This window comes from Rhinopithecus bieti, unplaced genomic scaffold (assembly GCF_001698545.2).
Source record: "Rhinopithecus bieti isolate Rb0 unplaced genomic scaffold, ASM169854v2 scaffold_26546, whole genome shotgun sequence".
Taxonomy (NCBI): domain Eukaryota; kingdom Metazoa; phylum Chordata; class Mammalia; order Primates; family Cercopithecidae; genus Rhinopithecus; species Rhinopithecus bieti.
In genome coordinates, this window is record NW_016812367.1 from 441,726 (window position 1) to 452,933 (window position 11,208).

Consider the following 11,208-nt stretch of genomic DNA (forward strand, 5'->3'; position numbering starts at 1 on the left):
CCCCGCCAACGAAGCCAAGGCAGTAGGGTCGGGAGACCAAATTCCCAGACCATGGGCAAGTTACTGCATCTCTCTGGGCCTCAGTTTACTCATCCGTTAACTGGAGGCACAGTAAACCTTTCCTGCCTTTTTCACACTGAGTTGCGAGAGTTGAATCATAAAACACATTAGCTTTTTGGCTTCAAATAGATTTTCCTTCTTTTTTATTTTTTATTATTTTGAGGCAGAGCCTCACTGTCACCCAGGCTGCAGTGCAGTGGCACGATCACAGCTCACTGCGACCTCCACCTTCTGGGTTCAAACAATTCTCCTGCCTCAGCCTCCTGAGTAGCTTGGTCTACAGATGTGCGCCACCACACCATGCTTATTTTTTATATTTTTAGGAGAGGCGGGGGTTTCACTGTGTTGGCCAGGCTAGTCTCGAACTCCTGACCTCAGGTTATCCGTCCACCTTGGCCTCCCAAAGTGCTGGGATCACAGGTGTGAGCCACCGCACCTGGCCCAAATAGATTTTATTTTTAGAACATTTTTTGTTTCACAACAGAACTAAACAGAAAGTACAGAGTTTCCATATCCCCCTGCCCCAGCCCATGCCCCCGCTTGCCCGCTATGAGCACCCCCACTTGTTAGAGATGATTTGCCTGCATGGACAGATCACCATCACCCAGATGCCATAATTCACATTAGGGTTCACTCTTGCTGTGGTACTCTCTGGATTTCGACAAATGTATGTTGACAAGTATCCACCACTGTGGTGTCATGGAGTATTTACCCTGCCCTAAACACTCTCTGTTCTCTGCCTGTTCCTCCCTCGTTCTCCCTAGCCCCTGATACCACTGATCTTTTTTTTTTTTTTTTTTTTTTTTTTTTTTTTTTTTTGAGTTGAAGTCTCGCTCTTGTTGCCCAGGCCGGAGTGCAATGGCATGATCTCGGCTCACTGCAACCTCCGCCTCCTGGTTTCAAGCAATTCTCCTGCCTCAGCCTCTCAAGTAGCTGGGATTACAGGCGTCCCCCTCCATGCCTGGCTAATTTTGTATTTTCAGCAGAGATGGGGTTCCACCATGTTGGTCAGGCTGGCCTCGAACTTCTGACCTCAGGTGATCCACCCACCTCAGCCTCCCAAAGTGCTGGGATTACAGGTGTGAGCCACCGTGCTCGGCCACTGATCTCTTTTCACTGTCTCCATAGTTTTGCTTTTCCCAGAGTGTCATCTAGCTGGAATCAGACCGTGTGTGGCTTTTTTGATTGGCCTGTTTTACTTAGTAATACACATTGACCTTTCATCCATGTCTTCTCATTCCTTTTTACCACTGACTGATAGTCCATGTCTGAGTTTATTATTTATTTAATGATAAGCCACAGTTTATTTACCTATGCACTCACCTACTGAAGGACATGTTGGCTGCTGCCAGGTTTTGGCAATTTGGAGTAAAGCTGACGTCGGCATCCATGTGCAGGTTTTCATGTGGACGTAGTTCTCCACGTGTTCTCCACGTGTTAGCGGATCCGGCCCCCTGCAGATGCCAGCTCTTTCATCTTTGCCCTCTTTGGGGAGGATGTGAGTGGGGAGGAGGGCTCTGGTCCTCCCTGACGGAAACGGAGCCTCTGGCCTGTGGAGGAAGGATGGGAAAGCTGCTTAGCCAGTGCCTCATCCCCCAAAACCCTCTGAGACTGCAGGAGTCACCTCCCTGCTTTGAAGAACAGTGCCTTGCCCAGGGTCGTTGAGCTTGGGAGCAAGCGGCTTAGAAGTGGAATTCAAGACTGTCCGCCCCAGCTCTCTGAAGCACTCAGGGGTCTCTGGGCTGGCCCTGGGCATGGGTCATTCTACCCGAGGAACAAGAGGCCTGGGGTCCGGGCCACACTCCTACGACTCTCACCTTGCTCTTGAACCCCCCGTTGCCTCCCCCAGGGTGAGCCTGGAGTACCTGGAAAGAAGGTGAGAGGGGCCGATGGAGGAGCATCCGGGTCAGTGTTGGGAAGCGGCTGGAGAGAAGGGCAGGGGCTGGGATGGGGATGGGGATGGGGACGGGGACGGGGACGGCATGGGGTGGGGTGGGAGCCAACCCACAGGGAAAGTGGCCTTCTTTTCCCCAGACCTGAGCCCTCACTGCGGGTGGCTGCCCTGTCCTCGCTCTCCGTGAGGCCAGAATTCATTTTACTCATTCATTTATTCACTCACTCATTCTTTCCCTTCCTCAAACACATCAAAATCATGCCCACTTCAGGGCCAAGCACACTAGTTCTCAAAGTGTGGTCCTGGGACCCACCCCAGACCCACTGAATCAGAGACTCTGGGATGGGGCCAGAGTTGGTTTGACCAGCCCCTGGTGCCATGATGTGAGCTCAAGCTTAAACCACTGAATGAGTGTTATCCTCTCCAGCCTCTTCTCCTGGGCCAGCCTCCTCCTTCACCTCATTCAGGTATCAGCAAAACCCTCCCCCAAGGCCAGCAGGCGCACTGGCTCACACCTGCAATCCCAGCACTTTAGGGGACCAAGACAGAAGGATCACTTGAGATCAGGACTTTAAGACCAGCCTGGACAACATGGCAAAACTCCATCTCTACTAAAAATCCAAAAATAAATTAGCCAGGCGTGGTCACAGGCGGCTGTAGTCCCAGCTACTCTGGAGGCTAAGGCTGGAGAATCACTTGAACCCGGGAAGCGAAGGTTGCAGTGACCCAAGATTGCACCACCGCACTCCAACCTGCTGGGTGACAGAGTGAGACTCGTCTCAAAAAAACAAAAAAAAGACCATCCTGGACAATACACCAAGACCTCATCTCTACTAAAAATCAGAAAAACCAGTCGGGTGCAGTGGCATGCATCTGTTGTCCCAGCTACTTCGAAGGCTGAGGTGGGAGGATTGCTTAAGCCTGGTAGGTCGAGGCTGTAGTAAGCTATGGATTGTGCCATTGCACTCCAGCCTGGATAACAGAGCAAGACCCTGTCTCAAAAACTAAAAAACTGGGCCAGGCGCCGTGGCTCATGCCTGTAATCCCAGCACTTTGGGAGGCCGAGCCGGGCAGATCACGAGGTCAGGAGATAGAGACCATCCTGGCTAACATGGTGAAACCCCATCTCTACTAAAAATACAAAAAACTAGCCCGGTGTGGTGGCGGGCGCCTGTAGTCCCAGCCACTCGGGAGGCTGAGACAGGAGAATGGCATGAACCCAGGAGGCAGAGCTTGCAGTGAGCCGAGATTGTGCCACTACTCCAGCCTGGGCGACAGAGCGAGACTCCATCTTACGAAAAAAAAAAAAAACTCTCCCATCTTCTAGGAGACCTTCCCTGGCCACCTGCTGAAACAAGCTCTCCCTGCAGTCCCTCTCCCCCATGCCATCCTCTTCTCTTCTCAAAACTACTCCACTTCCTGACATGGTGCCTAGAATTTATTTGCATGTGTGTGTGTATATATATATATGATAGGATCTCACTCTGTCACCCAAGCTGTGATGCAGTGGCATGATCACAGCTCCCTGCAGCCTCAGGCAGTTGTCCCACCTCAGCCTCTCAAATAGTTGGGACTACAGGCGTGTGCCACCATGCCTGGCTCATTTTTTATTTTCTGGTTTTTGTAGAGATGGCGTCTTGCTCTGTGCCCAGGCTGGAGTGCAGTGGCTGTTCACAGGTGCCATGATGGGGCACTACAGCCACAAACTCCTAGGCTCAGGCAGTCTCCCCGCCTTGACCCACCAGACTGCTGGAGTTAAGGCGTGAGCCACCGTGCCAGCCAACCTTGTGTTTATTTGAACGTTTCTTTTCCCTTGGCCTCCTCTGACTCCACCTGAGCAGGGACCTCAGCTGCCTGGCCCACAGGGGGAATGAATGGATGAATGTACCCTCATTCATCTGCCTATCCGTTCTTTCTGCAAATGCCAGCCCTGGGCTGGTGGGGTCAGGCGACACAGAGAGATGGATCTGACCCCACCTCTGCCCTGGAGGGGCAAGGAGGGTGGGGAGGAGCTGCCTGGTAGCATGTGCCGGTGCAGGTGCCAGGAGCAGACTGGTGTACTGGGAAGCCCAGAGGAGGGAGGGGCCCACTGGCCACCTGAGGGTCTGACCGGCAAGCCCCAGGTGTTCTCTCCTCAGGGCGACGGTGGGACACCAAGCCAGCCTGGACCACCAGGGCTTCCTGGACCACCAGGGCCCAAGGTGAGTGTCTGCCCCTCCCCTCGTGGCCCTCTGCCCCCACCTTCCATGGTTCCTGTCTGCCTGGTGAAGTCCCTACCCTGGACCTTTGGCACCACAAGGTCCTAGGCCAGTGCCCGGTGCAGGCCAGAGAGAGGCAGAGGAAGGCCCTGGCCCCACCACACAACAGGCCTAGCGTCTCACCCAGTCCGTGTGTCTCCCTGACTCCCTCAAGCCCTCTTGTGTCCATCTCAGGGGCCTCACTTTCTGCCGTGTCCCCAAGCCAGGAACTGGGTGTCATCCTCACGCCTCACTCCCCCAACCCCTCACAACAGCCACCAAATCCTGGCCAGCCAGTCTCCAAAGTACCCCTTGAGCCCCTGAGCTGCCCAAGTAAGTGCCAAGGCCCACACCCGAAGGTGGCAGCCGTGGTCCTGTGTCCCCTGGGCTAGCGAGAGCCCTGAGGTCCATCTGCACACACCCCCCATGGACTCAGTAACAATTTGCCAGGAGGCCTAATCGCAAGGCTTCAGGCAGCCCCAAGGCACCCGCCACGTGCCCTCTCACACTTGCTTTCACTGCAACTGTTTCTATTTCAGGGCGAGCCAGGGAGCGAGGGGCCTCAGGGCGAGAGTGGCGTGGGCGGTGCCCCAGGACCAAAGGTGACGTGAGGGCTTGCTGCTCTGGCACCCGTGGGCCCTGCTCAGACCGGCACCCAGTCGGGAGTGGGAGACGTGGTCTCAGCTCTCGTTTGCCCTTTTAAGTGAGGAGTCCCAGGAGGACCTGGCCCAGGGGTCTCCTTCAGCACTGTCGGAGCTGGTGTGGGGGCAGCAGTGGTGAATCTGGACGAGTGGCAAGGCCTCCACTGGTGCCCAGCTCTGTGGCCCACTCACCATGCAGCCTCCGGCTCCTGGACACCAGTGTCCCCATCTCTACACAAAGTGATGTCAGAGGAGGGTCTCGCAGGCCCTTCCGGGAGCCCCATTCCTGGAGTGCTGTTCTCATACATTCGGCTGTGAAGGCTCCAGCACTTGGGCCCTGGGCCCTCCTGGGAAGAGGGGACCAGGAGCAGGGTCGTGGGAGGTGTGTTTTGGCTTCACACCTGCACCGTGTGTCTCCACAGGGGGAGCCTGGCCACCGAGGCACGGACGGAGCTGCAGGGCCCCGGGTAAGCTGCCACCTCTCAGGCAAGGCCTCAGGGACGAGATCTAGGGCCCCCATAGCTTCAGAAGCCCCTGTCCCCACAGAGACCCCAGAGGAGCAGTGGAGCTACAGGAACTGGGAGTATTTTACTTTTTAAACTAATGTATTAGTGATTTTTGAAAATTCATAGTACGTGCCTTTTTTGGGTAAAATGTTCAAATACGGAAGTATAAGAAGAAGAGTCTCGGCCGGGCGCGGTGGCTCAAGCCTGTAATCCCCAGCACTTTGGGAGGCCGAGACGGGCGGATCACAAGGTCAGGAGATCGAGACCATCCTGGCTAACATGGTGAAACCCCGTCTCTACTAAAATACAAAACAACTAGCCGGGCGAGGTGGCGGCGCCTGTAGTCCCAGCTACTCGGGAGGCTGAGGCGGGAGAATGGCGTGAACCCGGGAGGCGGAGCTTGCAGTGAGCTGAGATCTGGCCACTGCACCCCAGCCTGGGTGACAGAGCGAGACTCCGTCTCAAAAAAAAAAAAAAGAAGAGTCCCGACCCGTTCTTACGAAGCCAGATCTCTCTCAGTCCCCTCGAGCGCATGCCCATCTAAATTCCTTTCTTTATATATTCAGACACAGGTCCTCCGTTTGTCCTGTGCCTGATCCTGCCGCAGTGGGCTGGGCCTTGCCTTTTCCCCACCCCACAGGGAGGTTTGTCCCTGCCACCAGGAGCACAGCGCCCCAGCCCACCCCAGATCTTTTGTGACCAGCCCCTAGCAACATACCTTATCTTTAGGGTGACGTCCAGGATCCTGGCCTCGGCTCTGTCTCCTCAGGCTCAGGAGGCTGGTTTCTTCCTCCAAAAAACAGGATCTGAGTCCCTGCCTGGCTGTGCAGGTGGTGGGGAGCGGGAGAGGGTTGGATTAGGCAGCCAGTGAGCCAGGCTGTTCTGGGCAGGCTGTGACTGGGGACCTGCCTTGTCCCTGGGGAGGGCTGGCAAATGAGGCCCAGGCAGGGGTCTCCAGCCTGCACAAGGGATTGGCTCCGGCCTGAACCAAAGTGCTCCCCACCCTTCACCGTACCCCAAGCAAAGAGCAGCCTGGGTGGGGAGTGAGGCTCACGAGGGGAGGGCTGGCCAGCAGCCTTGTGTGCACATGTGAGTGTGCACGTTGGGTGTGCAGCATGGGCATGGGCACGCTTACGTGCACCTGTAACCAGGCAGGAATAGGCGTGTGGGTGCGTGGCGTGTGCAGCCTCTACCAGAGGCTGGGAAATGGAGGCACAGGGGCCAGATCCAGCCTGCTCATGTTTTTGTGTTTTGGAGGGTTTGGGGCTTCTCTGTGTGTTGCCAACATTTAAAAATCTGAAGAGCGTCACATCAAAATCAGGCTTTCCGTTTTCCCCTGAGGACTCGGGTCAGGCCTGAATGCCCACATGACGGCAATTCCAGCCGCCCCTCAGCTGGACCAGGTGGAAACAGGTCCCTCAGCTGGCCCCAGCGCCTGCCTCCCCTTCCCTCCCATGCTGGGATCCACACTGGGGAGGGGCATGCATGTGGCCTGGGTGACAAGGCTCTTCCATTGCTTTGTCTCTGGGTGTGATGCAGGGACAGCTGTCACTTCACCCCCCAGCGTAGCTCTTCCCTGAAATTCTTACCCTTCTTCCTGCCTCAGGGTGCCCCAGGCCTCAAGGGCGAGCAGGGAGACACAGTGGTGATCGACTATGATGGCAGGATCTTGGATGCCCTCAAGGTAGTGTTCCTGGTGGGACCAGGATGTGCCTTAGATACGATTTTCCTTAGGGAACAATAACTTCCTTTGTAATTAATCCCGCACTTTTTTACACAAGGGACTCGAGGCAGCTTAGCACAAAGACCCCAACCGTTCCTAGGCGTCCGATGTGGAAATCAGGGCTATGTTGAGACGACCTCAGAGAGCCCCTGTGAATGTGGCCCATGTGGACTGAGCTCCCTAGAGGCCAAGTCAAAAAGTGAAGCTTCTCGCTCAGAAGCAGGAGCCAGAGCATTTCCTGGGGTCTGTTCCCACCAGTGTCTCCTGGGACCTTCCCAGAGGACACTGGGTGGAGGGGACACTGGGTGGAGGGCTAGGTCTTCTAATGATGTAATGGAGAGGATGAGAGTGGCAAGCCCGGCCCCCGGAGTCTTGGGAGATGTGTGACCCCCGAGCCCAGTGGCTGGTAAACTTGGGACTTACCACCAGTGGAGAGAGGCACTGGGTGCCAGCAGCTCATGGGTACCCCAGAAGGGAAGTGGGTGAGGAAGGAGTGGTCACCAGAGATCAGACCGGGAAGGGGGCCCTGGCCCCACCTGAGCATCATTTCCAGTTATGTCCCACAGGCTTTGGGAAAGTACAAGTTGGCAGTAACTGTGGCACCCACCCCCAGAGGCATGCGTGGTGTGGCATGGCGTGGCGTGGCATGGCAGGCAGGCACATGCATGGTGTGTCCCAGGCTGACCGAGCCTATGAGTACAGGGAGTTGGGAGATGGACTTTGTTTTGTTTTATTTTGTTTTGTTTTGAGATGGAGTTTCACTCTTGTTGCCCAGGCTGGGTGTGATCTCGGCTCACTGCAGCCTCCCCCTCCCAGGTTCAAGCAATTCTCCTGCCTCAGCCTCCCAAGTAGCTGGGACTACAGGTATGCGCCACCACACCCAGCTAATTTTTGTATTTTTAATAGAGATGGGGTTTCACCATGTTGGCCAGGCTAGTCTCAAACTCCTGATCTCAAGTGATCCTCCCGCCTCGGCCACCCAAAGTGCTGGGATTATAGGTATAAGCCACCACGCCCGGCCAGAGATGGACTTTGGATGCCAGACCGAGATGCTGACTCAATTTGATGGGCAGCAGGCAGCCATAGTCCACATAGTCCATGCAGGGGATGATGTTAAAAAAATAAAAACATGCTGGGTGGGTGGCTCACGCCTATAATCCGAACACTTTGGGAGCCTGAGGCAGGCGGATCACAAGGTGAGGAGTTTGAGACTAGCCTGGCCAACATAGTGAAACCCCGTCTCTACTAAAAATACAAAAATCAACTGGGTGTGGTGGTGCACACCTATAGTCTCAGCTATACGGGAGGCTGAGGCAGGAGAATCACTTAAACCCGGGAGGCGGAGGTTGTGGTGAGCTGAGATCGCACCTCTGCACTCCAGCCTGGGCAGCAGAGGGAGACTCCATCTCAAAAAAATAAAATAAAAAATAAAAACATACTGGGGGAAGGCTAGCTAGGGAATGGTATGGACAGTGAACGAAAGCAGGTGTTGGAGCAGGTAGCAGGGGGACCCCAGGCAGGGAGGTCCTGGGCCTGGGCCTAGAGGAGGGTGGATAAGATGGAGGCCAGGGGCATCTCAGTGGGACACCAACAAGAAGGGCACAGGATAGGGAGGCGGGAGGTGGGAGGGGAGAGACCTAGAGCTTGTGGGGCAGGGGCTGGGCAGGATGCAGTTTTACAGAAGGGAGGGGAGGGGAGTGTGGAGGCCGAGCAGGAGGCCTGCAAAAAGTCTGGGTCAGGACAGGAGCTTGAGAGTGGGGTCGGACCTGGACACACTGGAGACCCCACCCCTACCTGTGAGACTGAGGAACTCCCTAGGTCCAGCAGATAGCAGGCAGTGGAGCCAGAGGGTCAGAGAGCTCATAGGACAGTCAGAGAGGGTGGTGCTGGGCCACTGTTGGGGATGTCATTCTTGGCAGGCCTTGAATGCCAGCAGGGGATTTAAGCTTGCTTCGAGAGGCAATAGGGAGCCAAAGCAAGATCTTGAGCAGGGGAACGTCGTGACGAAATCTGGATTGGGGCAGAGAGCCGTTCATGGCAGCAGACACCTCCTGGCCTCCCCCAAACCTGGGTAGCCAGATAAAGCCATGCACAGTGTGGCCTGACCTGACGGGAAAAAGTGGTCCCCGAGGACCCTGCCCCTGCTCAGCTCAGCTGGACGGGGACTTTGTTCCAGGTGGGGAGCTGGGCGGGCAGCAAAGGGAGGCCCTGCCTAACCAATGACACTGACTGGCTTCACTTTCACACACAGGGGCCTCCCGGGCCACAGGGGCCCCCAGGGCCACCAGGGATCCCTGGAACCAAGGTCAGTGCCAACACAGCTGTGTGGTCCCCCAAGCATTTGTCTCCAGTGCTCACCTCCCACTTCCCGTCTGCTCTGTGATCCTCTTCCACTTCCCTCCTGGTGTCCTGGCTTCTGAGAGCTCAGAGAAAGGGCCTGGGCTTCCAGGCTGAGTGCCTTCTCCCTGGGCTCTGTCTAATCTGGGAGATTTCTCTGGGAAGCCTCATTCATACGTTTAAACTGAAAAATCATGCAGCTATAAAAAAGTCATTTGCAGCCACATGGATGCAGCTGGAGGCCATTATCCTAAGTAAATTAATACAGAAAAGAAAATGGGCTGGGTGTGGTGGCTCACACCTGTGAATCCCAGCACATTGGGAGGCTGAGGCAGGTGGATCACCTGAGGTCAGGAGTTTGAGACCAGCCTGACCAACACAGTGAAACTCTGTCTCTACTGAAAATACAAAAAATTAGCCAGGTGTGGGGGTGTGTGCCTGTAATCCCAGCTACTTGTGAGGCTGAGGCAGGAGAATCACTTGAACCTGGGAGGTGGAGCTTGCAATGAGCCAAGATTGTGCCATTGCACTCCAGCCTGGGCAACAAGAGCAAAACTCCATCTCAAAAAAAGAAAGAAAGGGAGGAAGAAAGGAAGGAGAGAGGGAGGGAGGGAGGGAGGGAAGGAAGGAAGGAAAAAAGAAAACCAAATACTGCATGTTCTCACTTAAAAGTGGAAGCTGAGCCGGGTGTGGTGGCTCACGCCTGTAATCATAGCACTTTGGGAGGCTGAGGCGGGCAGATCACCTGAGGTTGGGAGCTCGAGACCAGCCTGACCAACATGGTGTCACCCCATCTCTACTAAAAATACAAAAATTCGCCATGTGTGGTGGTGACCGGCACCTGTAGTCCCAGCTACACGGGAGGCTGAGGCAGGAGAATTGCTTGAACCTGGGAGGTGGAGGTTGCAGTGAGCCGAGATCACGCCACTGTACTCCAGCCTGGGACACAGAGCAAGAGTCCATCTCAAAAAAATAAAAATAAAAAGTGGAAGCTGAACACTGGGTACACACAGACACAAAGACGGGAATAATAAATACTGGAGATTCCGAAAGGGAGGAGGTGGGAGGACAGGGATTGAAAAACTACCTATTGGGTGCTATGTTCACCACTTGGGTGACAGAATCATTAGCAGCCCAAACCTCAGCATCATGCAATACACTCATGTGGCAGCCCTACCCGTGTACCCCAAATCTAAAACCTTTCTAAAAGCTATGAATTTTCCCGTAAGCACTGCTTTAACTGCATCCTACAAACCTTGATATGTTGAATTTTATTTTTATTCAATTCAACCTAATTTCTAAGCTCTCTTTTGATTTATTCATAGATTATTTAGAAATACTTGGGGATTTAGAAATACTTGGGAGATTTTTTTCCAGACATCTTGCTTTTTTGTTTGGTTTTTTTTTTTTTTTTCATATTTAATGTATCCAGCTGACCAGATATTTTATTAATTTCTTATTTAATTATTATGTGGCCAGGCACCGTGGCTCATGCCTGTAATCTCAGCACTTTGGGAGGTGGAGGCAGGTGGATCACAAGGTCGGGAGTTCAAGACCAGCCTGGCCAATATGGTAAAACCCTGTCTCAACTAAAAATACAAAAATTAGCTATGCGTGGTTGTGCGCACTTGTAATCCCAGCTACTTGGGAGGCTGAGGCAGGAGAATTGCTTGAACCCAGCAGGCGGAGCTTGTAGTGAGCTGAGGTTGTGCCACTGCACTCTAGCCTGGGAGACATGGCGAAACTCTGTCTCAAAAAAAAAATTATCTTGCAGTTAGAGAACATATTCTTTTTTTTTTTTTTTTTTTTT

The 11,208-nt window shown here is 54.2% G+C and overlaps 1 protein-coding gene across 12 annotated transcripts in view; it reads left to right on the forward strand.

Annotated features, from left to right (window-relative positions):
* The window catches only part of COL23A1 (collagen type XXIII alpha 1 chain), a 359,675-nt gene that overhangs the window by 335,854 nt on the left and 12,613 nt on the right, over positions 1–11,208 (forward strand). For 11 of the 12 annotated variants that reach the window (XM_017896147.1, XM_017896154.1, XM_017896152.1 and 8 more), the window contains 6 exons: positions 1,910–1,936; positions 4,093–4,155; positions 4,731–4,793; positions 5,255–5,299; positions 6,945–7,022; positions 9,313–9,366. In XM_017896147.1, the coding sequence (XP_017751636.1) occupies positions 1,910–1,936; positions 4,093–4,155; positions 4,731–4,793; positions 5,255–5,299; positions 6,945–7,022; positions 9,313–9,366 (330 nt within the window). The remainder of the gene's footprint in view (positions 1–1,909; positions 1,937–4,092; positions 4,156–4,730; positions 4,794–5,254; positions 5,300–6,944; positions 7,023–9,312; positions 9,367–11,208) is intronic. The other variant, XM_017896156.1, reaches the window with a different exon arrangement.